The sequence below is a fragment of the Epinephelus lanceolatus genome, chromosome 4, assembly GCF_041903045.1.
Source record: "Epinephelus lanceolatus isolate andai-2023 chromosome 4, ASM4190304v1, whole genome shotgun sequence".
NCBI lineage: Eukaryota > Metazoa > Chordata > Actinopteri > Perciformes > Serranidae > Epinephelus > Epinephelus lanceolatus.
Genome location: NC_135737.1, coordinates 17,504,756 through 17,528,290, shown reverse-complemented (window position 1 = coordinate 17,528,290; position 23,535 = coordinate 17,504,756). Strand labels below are relative to the sequence as shown.

At 40.3% G+C, this 23,535-nt stretch overlaps 1 protein-coding gene across 4 annotated transcripts in view; it reads left to right on the top strand.

Annotated features, from left to right (window-relative positions):
• nbeab (neurobeachin b) overlaps positions 1 to 23,535 on the top strand; it is a 236,822-nt gene that overhangs the window by 44,999 nt on the left and 168,288 nt on the right. For all 4 annotated transcript variants that reach the window (XM_033631025.2, XM_033631024.2, XM_033631023.2 and 1 more), the window contains exons 2-4: positions 16,479 to 16,710; positions 18,055 to 18,155; positions 18,401 to 18,496. In XM_033631025.2, the coding sequence (XP_033486916.1) occupies positions 16,479 to 16,710; positions 18,055 to 18,155; positions 18,401 to 18,496 (429 nt within the window). The remainder of the gene's footprint in view (positions 1 to 16,478; positions 16,711 to 18,054; positions 18,156 to 18,400; positions 18,497 to 23,535) is intronic.

Sequence of the window (23,535 nt, the reverse complement as noted above, 5' to 3'; positions counted from 1 at the left end):
GGCACACTTTAAAAAATATAAGTTGGCCATCCAGATATCCAACACTTTTACACTATAGGGGAATCTGCACTAACTGCTGTCTTCAAATGCCCCTGTTGTGCACCAATTAACCCAGGCTCACCCTGTGCTTTGGAGTGAAATACAGCCAGTGGAAAATATCGTTCACTACGACCTTGACTTTCTTCTGAAGCTGGTACACTTGAGTGTTCATGAGACTGTTGACAGAGCTAGAGCTCAGCATTTTAACGCTTTTAATTTACTCAAATCCAAAAATTAATAGCACCACTCCAGTGCTCCTTTCTGTCTATACAGTGTGATATTTTTTCATTATCATTAACAGTGATGTGTCTATTTCTTATGCTCTGGCACAGGCTGCCGCACATTAAGTTATAAATTAGGAGGTTTTTTATGCACAGTGAATACATTAATTATTCGGTATTAATAGTGAAACAACCTCAGCTTCATTTGTAGTTCACATGACTAGAATATATCTATATTTAGAAATCAACGTAATTAAGAAAAACATTGGAATTGCTGCAGAGTTTAATTGGTGACCTGGCTATGAAATACAGTTGAGACATTAAAAAAAGTAATTTACCAGCAATTAGCACCATGAAGTATAGTTTACATTGGCTTAAATGAACTGCATGGAATAATTTATTGGTGATTTGGGTTCTGTGAGCTGCACAATACAGTAAGATAAGACCATTCATGTTTGATTGCATATTCCAAATGTGCTAAAACATGTTTAAACAAAGGAACTTTGTTTGAAAATTGCATCTTTTATAATCTTTTACTCTTTGCACATAGACACAAATTGAATGAGTTATTTTTTAGTTTACTGATCCACCATGACCACGTTAAGCCAACCTAATAATCAGAGGGTGGGATAACAAAGTTGTCAATAAACTGACAGACAGATGTTTACAGACAGATGATAAATTGTTGCTGATTTTAATTGAATTAGGAGAAAGGAAGAAACGCAGCACAGCTCCATTAACTGTAAAGATTTTCCTAAATTCTCAGTGATGGACTCCCTGGTAGACTGATTCATTACGGAACACCTTTCATCTTCAGTTTCCTGGGAGCTTGTTAGTCATATCTGTATGCTGCGAGCATCTAGTTCAGTGGAGCATAAACACTGTAATCTTCAAATCTTTAGCAGTGTTTCCACAAACAATACACTGACTCTCCTCACATCTCAATCCCAGTCTAGTCACATGCAGGGAGTTAGTCCTTAATTCAGGTCACATTCTCTGCAGGCCTGCCAGTGCTGCTTACTGGTAGGTTTAGGCTATCCTCTACTTAAATGCAGTCAGTGCTGCTGTGTAGGTTCTGGAAATAAATGCTGCAGTGATTCTCACTTCATAATGTTGGCACTGTGGCTGTAAACGAGGGATGGTGTCCTTAAATTTTGGTACCTAAATATTGCTGTTATTGTTGTTTTTATGGTTCTTTACATAAATCGTAATTGTGTCTTTTCCTTCCATGTTTTATGATCCCATTTTGCTGTTTTTGAAGCACCTTTTTTTTTCATTTTATCACTGAAATATTAAATTTGAGGGAACAAGTGTTGGCAAATGTGTTTCACTGCTCAGCCACTATCAGACATATGGATGTCAAATACTTGCCATGGATTTGCAGTCTGACTCTACATGGCAGGAGATGTACTCAGAAATTCAGACATACCAGGTGGCTGCTGTCTGGTAGCTGTTAGACTAAGCCTAATTTTTAGTGAATGAGAGGAGGCTGTCCAGGTGTCACACAGAAGGTAGTGGGCATTATGCAGTGGGTATTATGCAGCCGCTGTGTCCCCTGTCTAGATAAAACTATTCACTCATGTACTATATCCTCAATTGTAATGTATTCATCTGCTTTAGAGTCTGTAGCAAGTAAGGATAGACCGATACATCGGCCAGCCGATATATCGGGCCGATATTTGAGTTTTTTACTTGTATCGGCATTGGCCGTTACGCGCATGGGTTCGCGGATTTATTTTTCCCTGGCATGATTTACAGACAGGCATCCACGGGCAGCTCTGTGTTGCCGGAAGACCCTGCAGTGCACATGCAGCAAATCCTACTGTGTACAGTAGTTGTTGTTTTATTTATGCTTCAGCTTAAATATTTGTTTATTTTATAAAGACATTACTGGAAGATTTAAGAGCACTGAACTCTTTTTTTTATTTGAATGTATAATAATATAATAATAATAATAATAATATTCTACCTGTTCTACCTCAACTTTCCATCTTGTTTTAGTATTTTTTACTGTTCAATAAATGTTTCTTATTTTAAACTTGAGACCTGTAATATTTGTTATCATTGTGTCATTTTTTTGATGTAAATTGAGGGAGCAAAAAGCAGTATCGGCCCCAAATATCGGCTCAAGAAAATCGTCAGTCCATAATCGGTCATCGGCTAAGGGTGATGGAAAAAAATCGGTATCGGCATCGGCCCTAAAAAATCCATATCGGTCTATCCCTAGTAGCAAGTTGAGAATAGTTTGGTTGTAACTTCTGGCTGATGCTTGTTTATGTGTTCAGGTGACTGGTTGATTTCATCCCTGTGCTGAATTTATTCTGTTAGCCACATGGCCAGTATCACATTTTTGGCCTTAGTCAAATAGATGCAGTTTTCACATGGTTGCGTGATGGTGGCAATGCAAATATGAATCTGGATTAAGTAGAAAATGAGGAAGTGTTCCACTCTCTCAAGCACAAGGAGCAAGATATGGTCCTGTGTTACTTCAGAGACTGTCATATCTATTGCAAGTCCTGCTCTCTCTTTTTCTTCATCTCTCTGTCTTTCCACTTTCTCTCTCATGTCTTTTAATTAAATGAAATACAAATTAAATGTAAGCAAGCTATATAAAAGCAAGCTGTATTTGCATAACTATAATTTAGTACAGTATAGCCTAAGAGGTCTCACTTGTGTCTCTTATGCTCTGTCTTGCTTATGCTCAGTGATATGATCATTTCCACAATACTAAAAGCATGTCGACATAGAGTATATTTTAATTCATCCTTGTGCACATCATGATGATGCATCTGGTCCATGCAGTTCCAGGAGGCAGCTTTACCTTGTTGCATCTTGTCCAAGACATTGCAACAGTTCTCTACCATGTTTATTTTAAGGCCCCGGCACACCAAATTGACTTCAATAAAGCTAGTGGTGACGGAAGTTGACTGTTGAGTCCCCTGTGTCTCAGCCAGAAAGTTGCATTTGAACACACTGCAGAGACTACAGCCGACAGCCAACTCAGCCTTTCCAAAGTTGTGAAATATTGCCGTTCTGTCAGTGATTTTGGCATCGGCCAACTACGCAAAAGGCCACCTTTTGCGGTGGTTTGATACACTGCTGGGCGGTGTGAGTTTGTAACACTGCCGGACAGAACCTTTTGTGGCGTTTTGATACGCCACCAGTCAGCCAGACGGCACCTGTTGCAGCAGTATGACATGCGGATGCAGGTGTCAGTTCATTATCTGGCCGGATGGCACCTGTTGCAGTGGTATGATATCCCGCTGTATGCCGTCAGTTTGAAACGCTGCCAGTCAAGATATAATGTAAGGAGCTGAAAAGTTCCTATAGGGCGGGCAGGAGGTGTGGTGGATGGGTCCAACAGATCCTGGACTGTCACCCGTGAGGCTGGTGTTCGCTTCGCGTAGGAATGTAGAGCCAAACCATGATGTTCTTTTTTTTAAACCTGTGCTTTTGTTGCCTAAACCTCACCATGTGCTTTTGTTGACATCCCGGCTTTGGTTTTGGCATCCCAGAACATCATCAGCAGGCACAGGAGGATACCTATCGCATAATATGTAGTCAGAGGGATTTCACTCACCAACAGGCTCTGCCAAACATTACTGGTGAACATACTGAATGAGCTGAAAAAAAGCTGATAAACCTCAAAAACTTGGACCGCAGATGCTCACCGATAGCCCGACATTTACCAACAGCCCACTGTTGGCTTGGTGTCAGGGCTCATATTGTGGCCAATGACAATGCCCAGATAGTTAGAGTATGTTGGTGACCAGGTGGGAGCAGTTGTCCTCTCATTGAAGCGGTTTTCAATGAAAAAGAGGAGGCAGGCAGCCGATATGTACACATAGTGACGTCTTTGTGTTTTTGCTGACACAACATCACAATCATTTGCAACAGTTTCAGATCCCTCCAACCGGAATTATCAGTAACCTTTGTCTGAGATTAGTTGTGTAAATGTACCCCCATGTCAAAAGTCAGGGGCATATCATGTCTTGTAGTGTGAGCAGTGCACTAGTTTTAATAAAAAAACATTAGGGACCAAAGAAAAAGACAAACAGATAAACAAAAAGGAAGTTAATATTGCCAACTTGGCTCATTGATCCTTCCTCTTTCTCCCTCTCTGTTTCTTACTGCATGTTCTCTATACGATCATTGCCTTTTAAAGGGAAACAGAATAATTATTTTCTCACTCCCAGTCAGTATGCAGCTCTGTGGTGTGCTTAACTTGTCATTGAAGCAGAGTGGGTAGATAGGGCATTTGAAGTGTGGTCATTAGCATTATTCAGCATTGATGTGAAAGCCATTCATCAAACTAAATGAAACCACAGAAGCAATAAGCTGATTTCTAACATGTTTGACACCCCCCTCCCCTCCCCCTTCAGTGTTCCACACCCCTGTTCCTTAAATGGCTTGACCTTTATTTTGGTGACATTTTTAGAATAAAGAAAGAATGTCCCTAGGTAGGCTTCCAGCCCAACTCTTTATAATAGTTCCCTGGAGTGGCAGTGCCATTTTGTCCCAATGCATGCTGTTGTTTGCATAATATCTTCGCACATCTTTCTTTTCAAGACATTCATTTCAGCATTTACACACTGAAGAAAAACTGGAACTAAATGCTAAGGATTGTCAGCTTAGCAATTGGGCTCTGGTCAACTGAAAATCCAGCCGGCACTTACCTAAGATAACTACAGCTTAGACACCGGTGCACATTGCTAATTTATGGTTTTGTTGGGGATTTTTTGCCTTCAAGCACATGCAAAGTCCTTCACATAAATGTTTTTTTCAAATTAGTTTGACTTTTTGTTTTTGCATGTGGTTCTCAGCTCCACATTTTTTGTACTTGCATATCAGGGATGAAAAAAAATCCCGATTCATATCATCCTTTAGGACTACAACTGCTAATGTAAGATGATTTATTTCATTTCAGTTATGAAAAATATAGCATCCAAATGACTTACTGTGAAGTTCTTTTATTGTCTGACATTTTTACCTCTCTGTTCAATTCTCTTGTCTTTTGAGGGAATATTTTCATATTCATATTCATAGTATCACCTTTCCTTCAAAATACAGGCTTTTTTTTCAATGACATATTCTAAAAAGAATGTCAGTCTAAAGGAGAAAATGCATTGATTTACAAAATATCTGTGAAAATCTAAAGTTATTTATGCTAGTGCTTTTGTGAATAAGTTGTGAATAAATTACATAACTTCTCTTTTATGTCTTTTGCTTTTGAACAGTTCAAACATTTTCATCTGCCTTTGCCTCATTGTTGTTGAAAAATAATGTTTTAGAGTGGCTGTGAAGTGTTGGACAACCCAAGTAGTCTATATGGATATTATGTTTTGTGTTTAACTCCCTCTGGTGCTGCTAAGCACTTGGCTGCAAAATGGTCAATTCATTGTTTCCTCCTCTTTATTTCTGCATACCACATTTTTGCATCATATTTTATCCCTTTGACTGCATTTGGCTTTAAAAGTCAGCTGGAGGCTGGTCTGACTCTGTAGTTGATCCTTGTTATTGTGCTTCATACGCTCAAGTTTACTCTGAGAGTTTGGCCCCCAAGTATTGACAGTGCTCTGCTGGAATAAGAGAACAAGTTATATTGTCCTTTTGATGACATCCATGTTTGATTGCCTGGTTTTCTCAATGCTGTGCTGTTTTCCCGGCAACACTGAACATCATATTTCGGAGCTTCTTGCTACCACACAAATGCACCATACAGAGATACAGTAGTTAGTGTTGCATGCACTCTTGCCGCTTGCCTTCTGATGTTATCTTTTATCAAGTTAGTACATTCTCTAATTGTTATGATCCTGAGCACGCAGTTTAATGGTATTGTTGTGATTTTGATTTTGTGCATCTCATGATATTCATACAAAAATGATGCGGTGGATATTTACTAATATCAGCGTCTGCTACTGTCCACATCTGGCCGACTAGATGAGTGTGCTTTTGAACCTGGAACACTTTTAATTTTTTAGAAATATCAGTGAGGACACCCCTCCTCTCCACATCTGCCCCCAAGAGACTCCTTCACTGCATTGCATGCACTCCACCAGCAGCCTTTGTAAATAGGACATCAGTTCTATTTATTTTCACCCAATTTAGTGGCCACTGTAGGCTTCCCTTGGAAACTGTCTCAAGTCCAATCTTTGCTGCCTGTCACCATGGCAACGGCGAGCCTTCAGCCCTGGCCTAATCAGAAGCAGTTGAAAGTGGAGGGATTCTTGAGGGCTTAGATGTAACTCTTTTAATTCTGTGCCTCATAGCAGTGACGCACAAATGAATTCTTTCTAAGGGAAAAAAACATACTTGATTGAGGCTCATAACCCAAATGCGCTAAAGGAGAGGAGCCACGGGGGTGAAAAATTAAACTTAAGCACACACCTTAATTGCTTTCACATAAACAATTTTTTTTGTTTTCCTGCACAGTAAAATAAATGCCTGCTTTGTGGGTTGCACTATTCCCAGCACATTAAAGAATCACAATAATGGCCTAGGCTCTTTCATTTCCTCAGACACAACAAGCTCTGCTGGATTATCTGTAACATCACAAGATCCCATTCTTTCCTGGCCAGCCAGGTGAAAGTGACTATAAGCTTGTGAGCAGTTCAGTGAACCTCGGGCCCATGTGCATGAGTGAGTGAAAGGCATTATTGCTAATCTGGTTTTACTTCTGGTTTGTGAATGGTAAGTCCTTCTCTCAAAGTCTCTGTGCTATTACAGTGAAGGGAGCTAGCTGTCACTCACTACTCTGGTGTAACTACCCTGACAGGTCTGCCAGCTTGAGCTGCATAGATACCAGCTAGAGCCTAATTAAATTGGTATTACTCTCCTGCCTCACATTGTAGGTTTGTTGCTATAACCTTCCTCTCTGGTTTGCAAATCATCGACCCGCAGCTCCACCGAGCTTCTGAGCGTCTTAATAATCCGCCGCAGATATTCTTAATTGAAATTATATGATTAGCTATAGCTGCAAGAGGCAGGTTTTCTCCTTCCGTGGGCCCCTCTCCTGAGAACAGGGAAATGGGTTAGCCTTACCTCAGTCTGCAAAACCCTGATTTGAACCAGCACACGGGTATTTGCATCATACAGCATGGATTGTTGGCTGCCCGATTTGCTTCTCTCCATTACACTGTGCTTCCACATGGCTAAGATTTTCTGGAAGTCTGTCTGTGTGTGTGTGTTTGTGTGATTCTGCAATTCAGTGCATTCACACTATATAGAACTTTCACGCCTCTTTGATGTTGAATTATGGTGCATTCAAAGAAATGTCAGAAGATTTAATTCCATTTGCGTTCATGGTTGAGTGGAAACAACATGAATACTGATTGGGTGGGTGGGTGTGCAGAGATAAATGCTTAAGCTGACGCTTGACATGCTGACTGACAAGTTGTCTTTTACTAGGAGTGCAACACAGACCTCAAATACTTGTAGCACCTGAAAGACTTCAGTCCGAGCCCATCATTTTTCAATTTCCCCCCTTTAGTGAGACACAGGCACAGAAAAGAGCAGGCTGTATGTGGAATGCTTAGTTGACATCTCATATTCTGAGCTCCTAGCCACATACAAAGAGAGGCACACTTTAGATGTCTCTCATATTAATACATGAACTCTGAGGGTGTCATCATTATTACATCAATTAACAGTTCCCCCTTCCACAAAAATACTTTTGCGATTTTATGTAAAGTCACAGAAGCAACAACAGGTTTTTATTTGTAAAAAGATTTGAAAGACTGGAAAATATTATGTTTTTGATAAATCTAACATGCTTTTCAGTATTTACTCATGAATCAAGCTTACTTTGAAATCATTGCATCCAGTGACAACTGTGAAAAACGGAGGCACAACACAGATTGACTGGCAGATTTATGGCAACATGGTGACCGCATGGCAGGATAAGGCCTGCAATTCTAAACTCCTACTGAATACATAATATGATTCATTATTCGTCATACAAATACTCATCCATTTGATGCCATTTAGTATAGTTGTAATTTCCAAGGACAGATAAACCGGTTTTTAACAAATACAGATATGGAGAAAATAAATCAAATATCATGATATCTTTGACCATATACCTTGATATTGATATTATAGCATTGACCATTGGTGTTTTCACAATATGTTGTGGGTAAAGTGGATATAGCAGGGCTGCAAATGTTATTAATTTCATTTATTGTTTTCTCAAATCGATTTGTTGTTTGTTCTATATAATGTCAGAAAAAGGGGAAAAATGTTCATCAGTGTTTTCCAAAGCCTAAAATGACTGCAAATGTCTCGTTTTGTCTACAGCCCAAAGATATTAAGTTAACTTTCACAGAGGAGTAAAGAAACCAGAAAATATTAATACTTAAGAATCTGGAATCAGAGAATTTTGACTTTTCTTTAAAAAACCCCAACTTAAACCAATTAAGAGATTATCAAATTCAAAATCAAAAATATCAATGCTCATCAATTAATCAAGTAATCATTGTAGCTCTAGGGTAAATGCAAATAAAAGAACAGTTACAACAGTCTGGTAAGTTAAAAAAAACATCACTTTACTGTAAAGCACTTTTTAACCTGGTAAAGGAAACACTTGCGATATTATAATATCCAAGATCTTCGACAATAGCAAATCTCATATCACAATATTAATATAATATCGATATATTGCCCAGCCCTAATCATGAGTTGTGGGTAATCTGTGGTAATATTTTCAAATGCATAGAGTTTGGTAATAGTAGAGGCCTTTCATTAATTAATATTCATTCAATTCCCATTGGAATACATACTTATATTTCAAGGTGAGTTAAACAAATAATAGCAACAGTGTACAGTATCAGTATAGTAACCCAGCAGTAAATATAGTATATTGAGATATGGTTAAATTACCCTTGTGTTTCTTGAATGTCCTGACTCATTTGTATCTGAATTTATGACACTTGTGTCTTTCCCAAAGCAACTCCTGCTGTTTTGTGCAGATTACTGATAGGGCTATCATCCCGCAGTCTCAGTGAGAAAGGATTTAGCCGAGGAGCTCAGTCTCACCAGCACACTGAGCTGCCGTCGGGTTTGACTGTGGTAAACAGAGCAAGGCTAGCAGTGTTCTATCACCAGAAACTATCAGGAGTAGAAGTCAGAGATAGGGGAAAAATAAATTATTGTACAGCCACATTCTCTCACTGCCAGTGTTTCCTGCTGTTATAGTATTTTAGATAACTCCTGGAAAGTCAGCAGGGAGTCTGAAAAAAAATGAAACATTTAATTCAGATGGGTGAGTTTTGGAGGGAGTGAAAACTCACCCTGCTTTGCCCCTGCCTTTTGTTGTTTCCATTGTTCCCTTTAAACATTAGAATTACACAGTGGCCACCATTGCAGATAGCATAATTTACTTGTTAGATGATACTGTGCTACACCCACAGACTGCTTCTGCATGGTGGTCATTAGACAGGTTGTAATATGTGAAGTTTAACACCTTGTAATTGCATTAAGGATTGCTTGTTTAAGAAAAAAAAGGATGTAAAGGGAAGCTTCAAATACATTATTATTATAGAGGAGAACTTTTTTTTTAAATTTTAATTGTGCTAGACATGAGTTACAAAGTAACAACACGTGTGCCAAGCATGAACTTCTGGTGAGGATTTCTTAAATGTTCCTTTCTCAGGAGGATTTCACTGGGGGCCAGAATATCTGCAGAGGTCTCTTCCTCTTCAAAACAAACAAACTCGGTGATTTAAATTCATATGCTTCAAAAAAGTTTGCTAAAAAAGCTGCTCATTGTGAAGTGGCTGGTAGAGGGTGAAGCAGAACGCGAATGGCCCTATTTAGAGCCAGTGTTTGGTTTGTCCATTCTGGGCTACTGTAGAAACATGGCAGATTCTGTGGACAAGGACCTGCTCCCAATGTAGATATAAATGGCTCATTCTAAGGTAACATAAACACAGCTATTCTTAATTTTAGGTGATTATGCACTAACAGAAACATAACGAAACAACTTCTTGTATCATTTTTTATTTCTGACCATATATCTCCCCAAATCCTAAACACTGGACCTTTAAACTTTCAGACTCTATTACTTTCTAAAAGGTGCCATTTGCAGCAATCACATCTTCAAGTCCTCTATGCTTTTACTGTCTAGTGCTTTTGAGCTGTATTGTTGAGCTCCTAGTTCCTGTCAGATTGGATGGGTACAGTCAGAGGAATCGCAGTCTTTAGGTCTCTCCACAGATTTTCAAACAGATTTACCTCCAGACCTCAGACAGTGTCTGGGTCACTAGATACTCAGACTCTTGTCATGAAGCCACTGCAGCACTGACTTTGCTGTGTGCTGAAAGGTCATCGTCACACTTAAAGTTGAATCCTCATCGCATTCTCAGGTTGTTGTTTTTTTTTCGTTAAAAGATCTTCTTGCATTTAACTTTGTTTGTGGTCTCGTCAGTCCTATTGGTTATGCTGTAACCATCATCATCTTCTTTGTTGGAACAATATTAGCCAGGTGATGAACCATAGCTTTTTGCTGCCGCTTGGTTTGCCACATGCCGTTCAGGCCAGCATTCCATTTTTTGTCTCACCAGACAGGAACTGAATATTTTTGTCTTGTGCTGTCAGGTTTACGGTCATTAAGTAAACTCCAGGCATGCTGCCATATGCCTTTAATTTAGGAGTGGAATCTCTCCAACTAGTCTACCAAGAAAGCCTAATTAATGGAGTGTTACAGAGACTGTTGTCTTCCTGACAGGTTCTCCATCTCTGCAGAGGAACTCTTAAGCTCAGCTGGAGTGGCCATTTGGTCCTAATGAAGCTCTAACAAAGAGTCGGAGTCGGTCCAAACGATTTTTTTATACCCTTCTCCAGATATGGGCCTTAACGTAGTTATCTCAAAGTTTTGTTGACAGCTCCTTGGACCTTTTATAGTTTTATTTTTGTCAGACTTGCCCTGTCAACTGAACTTACATAAACAGGTGTATTTATGCTGTCATGTTAAGATAAAATATTTTTGGCATTCCATTTTTATTAGATAGGTTACAATAGAATCACAGTCAGGGAATCAGGAAGAGAGAGTGCAGTATAACATGCAACAATCATACCATAATCATATTTTACGGTTTAAATATGTAAACAGACTGCAGCAGTTTGCCCCTGACAATTTGGTCATTTATTTCTTAACATTGATTATGGGGTTTATGTCACTAAACTTAAGTGGTATTCTCACTCTGCATCGATTTACTCTGTAGAATTTTGGTATGGCTCAGAGAAGCTCTGCTCTCCATGTATTAAGTGTGTAATCAGTGATTTCATGTCTTTATTTACCTCTTGTAGCAGAATGGGTGAAAATTATTCGAGGATCTGAATCTGCAATTACACTACTTCTCAGGATTGTGGCGTGCCTGTGAATAGTGTGATTAATGGCAATAGCGTTGAAGAATGATGAGGCTTAGTCTAGACCTCATGGCTCTCTTTCCCTCCTTGCGTGCCATGTTGGGTAATATGCGTCTGACTGTCAAGAGGAGAGCCTTTCGTCTGATGATAATAACTTACTTTGAGATGAACAACCTTTGACAACCTCTAGATCCATAAAAAAGTCTTTATTGTCAGTTGATATATTGGTAATTTTATGCCATAAAAGGCCACAAAGTAAGAACCACAGGGGTAATGAGAAAACACAGAGTAGGTAAACACAAACACTGATGTCACTATTAATCCATAAATGCACCACCATTTTCCAGTCATCAGTAGCTTGATTTGGATGTCTTTGTCCTGACATTAAACTTAACATGAATAACTTTTTACCTTCTTCTCTTTCCCATTCATCTTTGATAGTGACATTTGCACCTTCACTGGAATGCATAAATGATTTCAAAGCAGAAGGGGGCTTAACAGCTGCTGTATAGACTCCATTATTAGGTTTTTGTCCTTAGCAGTGTTTTATAAGGTTAGTATAATGCCACATATGCTTAATTTAGTTTCATGTGAATCTTCAAGTACAACTACACGCATGATTTGATAGTTAGAAGTATGTTTGTTGTAACAAAATGTGTTTCGTGAGCTTGTGTAGGATTTTAGATAATGTGTGATATGGTGGATGTGTTTATGTAAATATTCAATTGTATAACTGATCATCTTTTGGACATGACTGGGGATTTTGGTACCAAACTGGTATTATACTGCAAAGTGCAATGCTCACTACCCAATTAGACTTGGCCACCAGATGCAACACGTTTTATCCGACAGAAGGATGGAAAAACAAAATGTTGCTTTATTGTGTTTGGCTCTGTGCAGCAGGACATGCATGGTGGCATTAGGCAGGTGGTAGGAGCAGTGGGCAGTTTGGCACCGAGGATTGTCTGCACACCAATAAAGAACTTTCCACCAATCTGTTAGTTTTCCATATCAGTAAACGTAGTGACTATATTTAGAAGACAGACGTGTTACAGCTTGCGCAGCTTTATAGGAGTCATCTGCACATTTTGGCCACTGAGCCAACTCAGACTGCACATTAGCCCACCCCATGAGTTTTCAAGCTGTGAAATTTCTGTTATTGTTAGTGCCTCACTGCTCTCTGTGCTCATTGATAAAGAGCTTTGGTTTTCAGGATCAATTTTAGCTGTAGAGATGGTTTTAAAAAATATGTCTGCAATAGCTGCTTGTTGCTGAAATCTTAAGATTCACTCTGTTACCTACTGCTAGGATCTACATACCTACAGCAACAGTTAAAGGTAAAGACTTAAACGTGACACAATTGTGCTTAACAAGGTTTGATTTTTTGAAATTAGTTTGAAGTGCATCATTTCCCATAAAACTTCCTCCCACTTTTCTCCTGCACTTTTTTAAAGGTTCAGTGTGTAGTATTTAGAGGGATATATTGGCAAAAATGTAATAAAATATGATAAGTGTGTTTTTTTCAGTGTACAGTCACCTGAAAATAATAGCTAATTGTTGTGTTTTCTTTACCTTAAAATGAGCTGGTTGTATATCCTCCTGGGTCCTGACAATTCATTTTTGTCCTCTGTGGAGGACATTAGTCTAACTAGTGTAACTCAAGTATTCTTTATGCTATCCATTTGGGTCAAATTGTGTTCTGAAGAGGACATCCAGGGCTTTCTAATGATGTAGACATTATGTGGGTGGGGTTAACAGGACAAACACACACCCTGCTGCCAGAGTGGTAATTGATCATTTTCTGGCAAAAGTTATGATTATTTTGTTAATATTTAATTAGTTTCCTGAATATAAGGGTCTTAACTTAAATTTAGAGAGATTTCAGAAATCCAGAGTAATTTTAACCTTTTCAAAATACACCTTTTATTCAATGTCCTCTGTAGAGGACATCAGGACTTAGTACCCCCTGTCTTTTAACCAATTTCCATGATTCAGCAGGCAGAAGGCCATTAAGGGGAATGACGGTTTTTTCTCATAATTTCTAATACATTTTAAAGGTTAGTCAGTGTGAAAGCAGAAATTTGGCTTGGAGTGAGACTCTGAAGTAATGTGTATGCAAGACTTTGGAGGTTTATTGGAAAAAAAGAACACCTTAGGTGAACGTACATTCCCATGCATCTATGGTAGGATACTACCTAAGAGGAGGATTTTGAGAAACTTCTTGCTCTGTTTCCTTTAAACAATGACAATTCTTGCTGAGAGTATATTCACACATACAATAGTATGTGTGTACAGTGTGTGTGTACTATAAAGCTTCACTCCACTGTTCTTTACCCTTCCTAGGCCACCACACACAATAAAGTTTACCTGGTCTTTGGGGTCTGTCACATAGGAGCCATGGGTCAAACTATGGGGCTCCCCATCACTTCTTATTGCCTGGGCGAGTGCTAAATGTCTACATAGCAAGCATTACTGTGGTGGCAGCGAGGTTATGGACCCAAAATGCAGACAGACTAAGGGAAAAGGTTTAACAGTTTTATTGTGCCAGAATAATGCAGAGAACAAAGGAGATCCGGAGTCCAGGTGCAGAGTGAGAAAACCAGGTGAGAGTGCTGGGCTGTGGGCAGCTGTGAGGCACGGAGGGAGACACTGGAAAAAAAAGGTAGCAGAACGAGGGTTAAACACTTGAAGAGCAAAAAACACAATCAAACTTGCAAGATTACTCAAATCACTGGAGGATCAGAGGAGCCAAGATACCACTGCGTGCAGTCACAAATACTCTGGCACTGAGGCTAGAGCCGGTGGCAGTCTTAAAGCCCGTTGATTGCAGATGACTCTCAGGTGTGCGCACTCAGCCTCAGTGCAGGGCGGGGGAGGGGAGAAGCCTCTGGAGACAGGTAAACACAGCAGCACACAACCCACACGGGAAGTAGACTCCGGAAATGTTCAAAAAATAAAAGCCAGAAGTCCATGCTCACCACACATTACACCTCATCACATCATAGATAGTGAGGGGTGAGTGCAGTTGGACCACTAGGCCCTTAAACCCAGTGGTACAGGGTACCAATCCTGCACCCTGACTGCAACGTCAGGCCCATTGGTATAGCTATTAAGAATACACTCTGCTTTGTTACAGCTATCCATCATAGTGTTAAGCATTGAAGACAGCCACATCATAATTCCAGGGGAGTAAAAGTCCTTGTAGCTCATTTATTTGGAGATAAAGCATAAAATACCCCATAGTCCCATTGTAACTCAATTGAAACTCATTGACTAACTCTGGAAATTTAAGACCCGACTAAGTCCCGATGTCCTCTACAGAGGACATGTGATAAAAAATAAATAAATAATATTATTTTTTTGATGCAAAATGTTTCTTTCAAGTCTAATACTTAAATTACATGAAACAAATCTTGATATCAAAACTTTTTTTTTCTGGGTCCCAGGAGGATATTAACACCGGCCACCGGATATTCGGCAACCATAGTTGGCAGCCCCTCCGCAACGAGAGTGTCTGAAAAACACAGATTTGTAACATGATACTGCTTTATTCAGTGTTTTTACTCTTTTAAATCACCGTATCAGTTTGTTTTGGAGAGGAAGAGACCTCTACAGATAATTCGGCTCCTGGTAAAAACGTCTGGATCAGAAATAAGGTGAGCACACATTAAGAGTATCAGAGAAAATAGGTGAGCGCACATTTGGAAGTGCAGGAAAAGCCGAACAGGTGAGGAGAAACACAAATTTGTAAAAAAACAACAACCCCAAAACGCTTTTTTCAGTGTTTTTACGGCTTTTAACCACCTGGTCTGTTTATTTTGGAAAAGAAGACACCTTCATCGACGATTTGACTCCCAGTCAAAACCTTCTAAACAATGAACACTGAAGGAATTCCAACCAGGAGAAGTTTCAGCTGGTTGCCATTAAATCCCCCTAAATCTTACAATAAATCTTACTTAAATGCACTTTGCTGTGTGTCATACCTGAAAGTAAATTAGACACCTAGCTTCTGTGGAGTTACTTTATTTTTTTTCTGCACAACAACTTCACTCTGAGGAAAGACCCTCTCCAATCTTGAAGTCCAAGCAATCCAGTGACACACATCATTGTAGTGTTCTTGCTCCAAGATCTGATGATGATTGAGCTTTGGCTCAATTTATACCTCAATGGACTGCTCTCTATCCTCTACTTTAGGCTGCTTTTGATTTCACCCAGCTATTACCTGTCAATCACAGTAATGTGCGGTGGATATCAAGACCCATTTTCCACCTGCTTGCTTTGATGCCCACCAGCAAGTTGTTGTCAGTGCTTCCCATATATACCATGCACTTCTTTAGAGGGCTAATTTCATGCTTGTTGAACTTGAAGAACTGCATTATTGATTGTTGTTTTCTACTTTCTTAATAGTGATTATCATTTGTGACTCAAAAGGGCCAGCAGGGCCATAGGGGGGAGTCGTCATCATTGTTCCCCCCCCCCCCCCCCCCCTTTTCATTAAATGCCAGGCTATTTTGTTTTCATGGGTGCATAAATTCTGATCAAAACCTTTTAAAAGGAAAGAGATCTCCTCTTTCCTCTTCCAGTCCTGGCCAGCCCTTTAACATTAAAGTAGTGACCTGAAAAATATGTGACAGGGTCCTCTTGGTTAATTTCCCCTTGGAAAAAAAAAAAAGATCAAGAACAGGGTTGAAAGCTTGGTCAGACAGCAGTGCTCAGTGTGGTGAAAGTTTGGTTTAATCCACATCACTCCATGCCGGAGCATTACATCAGCAGAGTATAATTTTAACAGCATGTGAAAGGCATAAAAATCCAATCTTTTCTTACATTCCCTATCTGTCCCATCTTATTCTGCAGTTGGTGGGTGGTGAGTTTGATCTGGAGACAAACTTCATTATCCAGGATGCAGAAAGCATCGGCTGCATGGTGGAGCTGTTGGGGCACTGTGACGTCACCTGCCAGGCTGAAATCTGGAGCATGTTCACAGCCATCCTTCGAAAAAGTGTTCGCAATCTGCAAACAAGCACTGAGGTTGGCCTCATCCAGCAGGTGCTGCTCAAAATGAGCTCAGTGGATGACATGATTGCAGGTATGATAATGGTGTGAGCAGGCCTTTGTTTTGCTCAGCAGCAGTGATAGCACATGTATGTTCATTTTCCCATAAACATGCCCTCTTAGTTTTAGCTTTCAGTTGGGCTATAAACCATCTGTCCGTATCTTTTAGTGGATTTGCATTTTGAGTTACAATAGACGGGCAAAGTTGTGATGTAAGTTTTGGGTGGGAAAAGCTCACTTCCATCTGCAAGCCCTGTTCTGCAGAGGCTAGGTGACTTCTCCAAAGCAGCCATGCACCAAAGGTCCACTATAACATGAATAAAGAAAACATAATTGCAAATCTTTAACTTTCAACAGTTTGATTTTCCTTATAGTGTTGTCTGTGTTGTAATAGTGTCAACAAATTAAGTCAAGAGCAAAACAGTAAAGAAGGCTAGCAGTGAATGTATTACTTGCTTAAATATATTGAAAATATGGAACAGATGAAGTGTGGAGTTTTTGGAGTATGCTTTACAGCTATTTAATTGTCAGCCTGTTTTTATTTATTTCAGTAATTCAAGAATTCTTTTAGATGTCACTATCAAAGACATTTTAAATTAAATTTTGACTTCACTTTTACATATTAGATCCAGAATATTTTAAAATATATTTGATAATAAATTAAAGTTTGTTTGTTTTTTCCCGCTAGCAGCAAGGCCTCATGATGCTCTCATGACAAATGTCAGACACGTCATGAAATGTGATATTGGTACTCATTTATTTCGAGATTAGGAATCATCCAGAGGTAAATGGCTGTGTTGTGATCACTGTTAAGTTACATCCTGAACTCTGGTCTATGAATATTGCAGTCTGTAGGGAATACAATAGTAGTTTTTGGTTTTATCCTTCTGGAAAATGCCCCTGAAATCTGTATTCAGGTCACTGTGGGGTTGTCTCTGGAAGTCAGTGTCACTTTCATATTTTTGCACCGTGCAAATTACATCCATACCTTGTGTAACTTCTAAATGATGTTTCAGCCGATGAAATCTAAATGCATTTTCCTTGCGGTGTGGCTGTGCCTCTAAGTTAAACAATTCACAGTTTAGACTTCACTTTGATTTACAAGTCAGTTTCCATGTAATTGTAGTGGAAGTGTTTCTGTGATAAATATAATGGAATCTCACAGATAATAAGCTAAAAATGAAGCTTAACTAAAGCGAAACAGTTTTTATTATCTCAGGTTGATGCATATAAATACTTTTCACCATGAAGACCTCCTGCACAGTCTGGTTGAATTATTTTATCTGTAAAATACAGCTACAACTGATGATTGTCCTCTCTCTCCTCTTGTCAATGTGTGTGTGTTTGGTGATGCAAATATGCTGTCTTGCCTTTAAAGATTTGTTAGTGGACATGTTGGGAGTGCTGGCCAGCTACAGCATCACAGTGAAGGAACTGAAACTGCTCTTCAGCATGCTACGAGGGGAAGGAGGCCTCTGGGTAAGTGCTAGCAGGGACCAAGTTGCAGCGAGTTAGACATAAGTGTGTGTTGGTCTGACACTGTCACTTGAGTTGCCCCCGGAGAGCCACCACACTGATCTGTTTAGGGCTTGTCCTGTAATTGACAAACTGCAGAATGAGTGAACAAGGTAATTGACAGTGTATTGACTGCAGCCCAAACAGTGAGAGAGAAAACCTTGTCTGTCTTCTTATTACTTTTTTTTTTATCTTTGTCACCTGTGCAGCCGAAGCACGCGGTCAAAATGTTGTCGGTGCTGAATCAGATGCCCCAGAGACACGGTCCAGATGCCTTCTTCAACTTTCCTGGTCGCAGTGCAGCAGTAAGCTCTCACATGTTTTCATTCTGCAATCACTTCTAAAATGGCATGTTTTTGTGCATTTTTATGGAGCCCTGAAGGTTATTAGGGTAAAACAACGGATAGTTAATGTGCGCAAATTAAATGATTAAGCAATGTCTGATACTGTACAGTGATGGATGTCAAAGAAAACATGGTGGGTTCAACAACAACAACAAAAAGTAAAGAAGAAAATCCACATTTAAAAAATTACGCTATGATATCTGCTGGACTTTACAAAAATTTCTGTCATAAAATTTTAATATGTTTATTGCAGCAAGGGTTCTTTTGTGAATTAGAATTTTTCTTTTTGATTATCCCATTTTAATCCAACATGCCTCATTAACTTATTTTATTTCATGATTTCGTATAATAAGAAAACAGGTGTGAACTGACCATTGCATGTAGACGGAAACCACTCTGCTAATACTACATTCACATGTATACTGACTGTAGTAAGAGTACAGATTATTAAAAAGGGTTTATAGATGGGAAAATGTAAGTAATGTGAGCGGTAGTGCTGGCGGCGCTGTCCCCTTGGCCAACAGCATTTAAGTAGATTTTAATGACAGTCTATTTGTGTTGTTGCCATACTGGTGCTTGAAGCAGCAAATAAGGACAAAGGACTTGCATTACAGCAATCATTTCTCACACTATATCACACATCATGGGCTCTAGTTTCGCAGACCTGGCGAGGCAGGGGCGCAGTGCACCTGCGCTTCGCTAACTGGATGTGGCCAGGTGGATTTTGCAAGTTTGGCACACCGTGCGTGCTGGCGCAGCTACTCATCTTTCCCACCTCCGTCCCTCCCACCTGCGCAAGTCGGAAAGAGGGAGGAGAGAAGGCATGGAGCAGGTTTTACACACATCAAACCAATCAAATGAGCCCCTCTCCTCGCCCTTAAATGCGCTGTGCGAAGGCGTAATGAGAGTTTACTCACTTCGCCATGGCAGAAGAGAGCAGCAGCGGTCCAAGCTGGCAGTGTCCGAATATACAGAACTGCGAGCAGACTTCCACAGGCTGATGATGCAAAGGTAGCCTGGGAGGAGGTCACCACAATTGTAAATCAATGTTGCGTTTCTCTCTCTTTCTCTCTCGCAGTCTCACTCTGTTTCTTTTCTTTTGGCTTTTCTAAGATGACAGATGCTGAATATATACTCCCTATCTGATGCTGTGGCTGTTTGTGGTTGGCTGAGAGGGATGTGAACTCATTAGTTTGCAGCTGTGTTAATCAAATCAGGTTGGGTTTCCATTACGCGTGCCAAACGTGTCAAACGGTGCCAATCCCCTTTGATCTGACATCAGATGTGAGGGGACAGTCGACATAGAGATACATTTATGTGCTGATTGCAGATAGTTGCATTGAATAGTGGTTTTTTGGGTATTTATTGCATCGTTAATGTGCCTGACATTCTGGAAACCTGCCTGTGAGGTTTTGGTGACGTGTGCGCACTGTCCGCCAGTCAGCCAAACTTTGGCTTACACCGGCTGCGCTCCGCCTGCACTGACAGTAGACATGGTTTCAGCTGGCGAGCTTTTAGCGCACCTTCGGCGAAGCCTTTTGGCACGAAACTGCCACTGCGCCAAGCTGGATCTGTCGACACCTCCCCTGCTGTGTCGCCACATCCATCTCAGCGCACCTCGGCCTGCCAAACTACCAAACTGAGCGCGCCTCGGGTTGCGCTGCTTGAAACTAGCTCTGCGCGGGGTTTGCCTTGTTAAATGTGACGTCACCAAAAAAGGTTCTAATATGATAGAAGTGCTTCCATGATAGGTTTTCTGAGGAGCAAAATGGATTTCGGCTCAAAATGTTTGATTTATTTGAATTATGACTAAAAGTATATTCATGCCCAGAGTTGGGTAAGGGTTACTTTAAAAGTAATCGAAGTATGTTACTGCGTTACTTTTTAAAAAAGTAACCAATTACTTTACTGCGTTACTCCCTGAGTAAAGTAACTCAGTTACTTTAAAAGTACTTCCAATGTTACTCCCTGAGAAAAGTAACTCAAGCACTTTTAAAGTACTTTTGAGTATTCTGCATATCCTATTGGGCAATGGACCACAGGGCGCTAAGCCTACATTTTTTTGTCTCCAAAGTTAAAGCTAGCAAACAATGGTACATCCTCACGGTCGGACATAAAGTAATAACATTAACAGATAGCGACGGGGCTTTTACTCACCACAACTGCAGAGGCTCCCAGCTTCATTTGAAACAAACTACATTATAGACGGTCCGTTATTTATTAATCCCTCTGTGTGTTTATATATTTACTTTTTATCCACTCCCGTTGTCCTTATAAAGTTAACATATCGCACCGTCATTTCAAACTCAACACTTGTTTCAAATTAAAAGCCCCTTATAACTTTGGCTGAGAGAATCCCCCCATTTTCTAAATAGGCTTTTATTCTGAAACATTTGTCAGAACTTCCTGTGGAAGATACAGATATATAGCTTGATAGTTTACGTATAGCACTTCAAATGTAGCTCCTGCCATCTGCTGACGCTTTTAGGTGACTACAACAACATGTCGGCTGGCACATGAACAGACACAGTGACTCAAATAATAGTAAAATAAAAATAGGACAAGAATAACCCGATGACATCACACACGCCGTGAAAGACGACCAGGGATAATTGGTGAGTACCAGTGTGTAGCGTGTACCAGGCATAATGCAGGTTCTGAGTCTGAAATATGTCTGTCAGCGAGTCCTCCTCCACCTATTTAGACTCCACCGTAGACAACGGCAGCATTTCTCCAACCACGTAGCAAGCCACAAGCTCCGTGGCTTCTTTCAGACTGATAGGTTTAATGTTATCTCCGTTATTAGAACCAAACGACAGCTGTTGCTGTTTCGGAGCTGAAGGACCAGCGTTCTAAAAGTAACGGAAGTAACTGATGTCTTGTTTGAAAATGTACTTAAGTATTTGATTACTCAAACAGCAAACTAACGCGTTACTCGTTACTGCAAAAAGTAATCAAAGTACTCTAACGTGTTACTTTGTAACGCGTTATACCCAACTCTGCTCGTGCCTGTATGCACTCTTGACAACATCAGGGCATGCTCCCGATGAGTCTATGGATGATATCCATGGTATTAGATGGGAAAAATCCTCCCAGACCTAGATCAGTGCATCAATGAGCTCCTGGACAGTCTGTGGCGGTACCTGGCAGCGTTGGATGCACCGATACATTATGTCCCATAGGTGCTCAATTGGATTTAGGTCAGGGGTTTGATAGGGCCAGTCAATGGCATCAATGCCTTTGTCATCCAGGAACTGCCCAGCCACTCTGGCCACAGGAGGAACATGCCACAGGAGGAACCCAGGGCCCATTGCACCAGTGTAAGGTCTGACAGTCGCTCTGAGGATTTCATCCTGGTACCTAGCAGCAGTCAGGGTACCGTTGGCTATGTCATGGAGGTCTGTTATGTGTGACCCTCCAAGGATATGCCTCCCCAGACCATCACTGACCCACCGCCAAACCGGTCATGCTGGCCAGTAACTGTCAGTGTAACGTTCACCACGGCATCTCCGGATGCTTTCATGCCTGTCACACGTGCTTAGTATGAATCTGCTATTCATCTGTTAAGAGAACGGGTGCCAATGGTGGACCTGTCAGTTCTGGTGTTCTCTGTCGAATGCCAGTTGAGCTGCACAGTGCTGGGCTGTGAGCACAGGTCCCACCAGAGGACGTCGAGCCATCATACCACCCTCATGGAGTCAGTTTTTGAGAGTTTGGTCAGAAACATGCACACCAGTAGCCTGCTGGGGGTCATTTGGTAGGGCTCTGGCACTGCTCCTCCTTACAGAAAGGAGCATAAAGCAGTCCTGCTGCTGGGTTGATGCCCTTATACGGCTCTGTCCAGCTGTCCTTGTATAATGGCTGGTCTCCTGGTATCTTTCTCATGCTCTTGAGACTGTACTGGGAGGCACAGAAAACCATCTTGCGACTGTACATATGGATGTTCCATCCTGGAAGAGCTTGACTACATGTGCAACCTGGACCTGCCTGTGATTAGGCTGCAGGTACCGGACACTAGCAGAACACAAAACTAGAGAAGAATTGGTCAGGAGAGTTCAAATATTGGAAAATTATTGGGGAAAAAAATAACGGAAATTATGAATGTGTCACATTAAGTCTTGAGGTGACTGCACAGTATCATACAGTGAAACTACTGACAGTCCAATCTGGAAATCCATCGTTAAAAAAAAAGAAAAAAAAACATTTTTCTTCTTCCTTTATAATGTAAATTGCAGAATCAGTCTTGAGAGATTACTGACAGTCATAATGAAAGACATAGTGGGCAGAAAAATCTATTGCGCTTCTGAGGAAACCAATTATGGAAACAGTTTTATCAAAATAGGAGTTCATGGTAAGTCACATATTCATCAGGATGTGTTTGATATATGATGCATAATATCATTTTAGAATTGATTGCTGCAATGCAAGTCTTTCTTAATTTTCTTTAAGACAGCAGCACTAAAATGTTGTTGGGCAGGGGGACATGCGTCCATGCACTTCAGTAAAAAGCAAGTGTATTTTACTTGAGTGCGCATGGGGCTTGCCTTAAGCTTTGTGAAAAAATTTCATCCAGAGATACAGTAGAGGGACTAAGCAGAGGGAGGTGGGAGCCTGTGACAGGACAGGACAGAGTGGAGCCCACTGTGTATTAACTTCAACTATTTTGCATAATGCCAAAGCATTTATATAAAAGTAAGTAAATAAGTAAGTTATCACAGTTATTCCATTAAATATAATTTTTCACTGGTGGTTTAAGAGTTGTTTTGAACTACTCTCTCCAGAATCCTGGAGATTAATAGCAAATTTCCCAAAATGCAAATAGGAGTAATCATGGCTGTATTTATTTCAGAGAGGCTGGACACTTGCCATCATAAAATATTCAGTATGAGCAGGAATTATAATCCAATAAGTCGGCTCGTAAAATTCTATATTCTATCATATTTGCAGTTTCCTGTGTCATATATAGTTTTGTAAAAATGATCAAGAAATAGGAACATTCA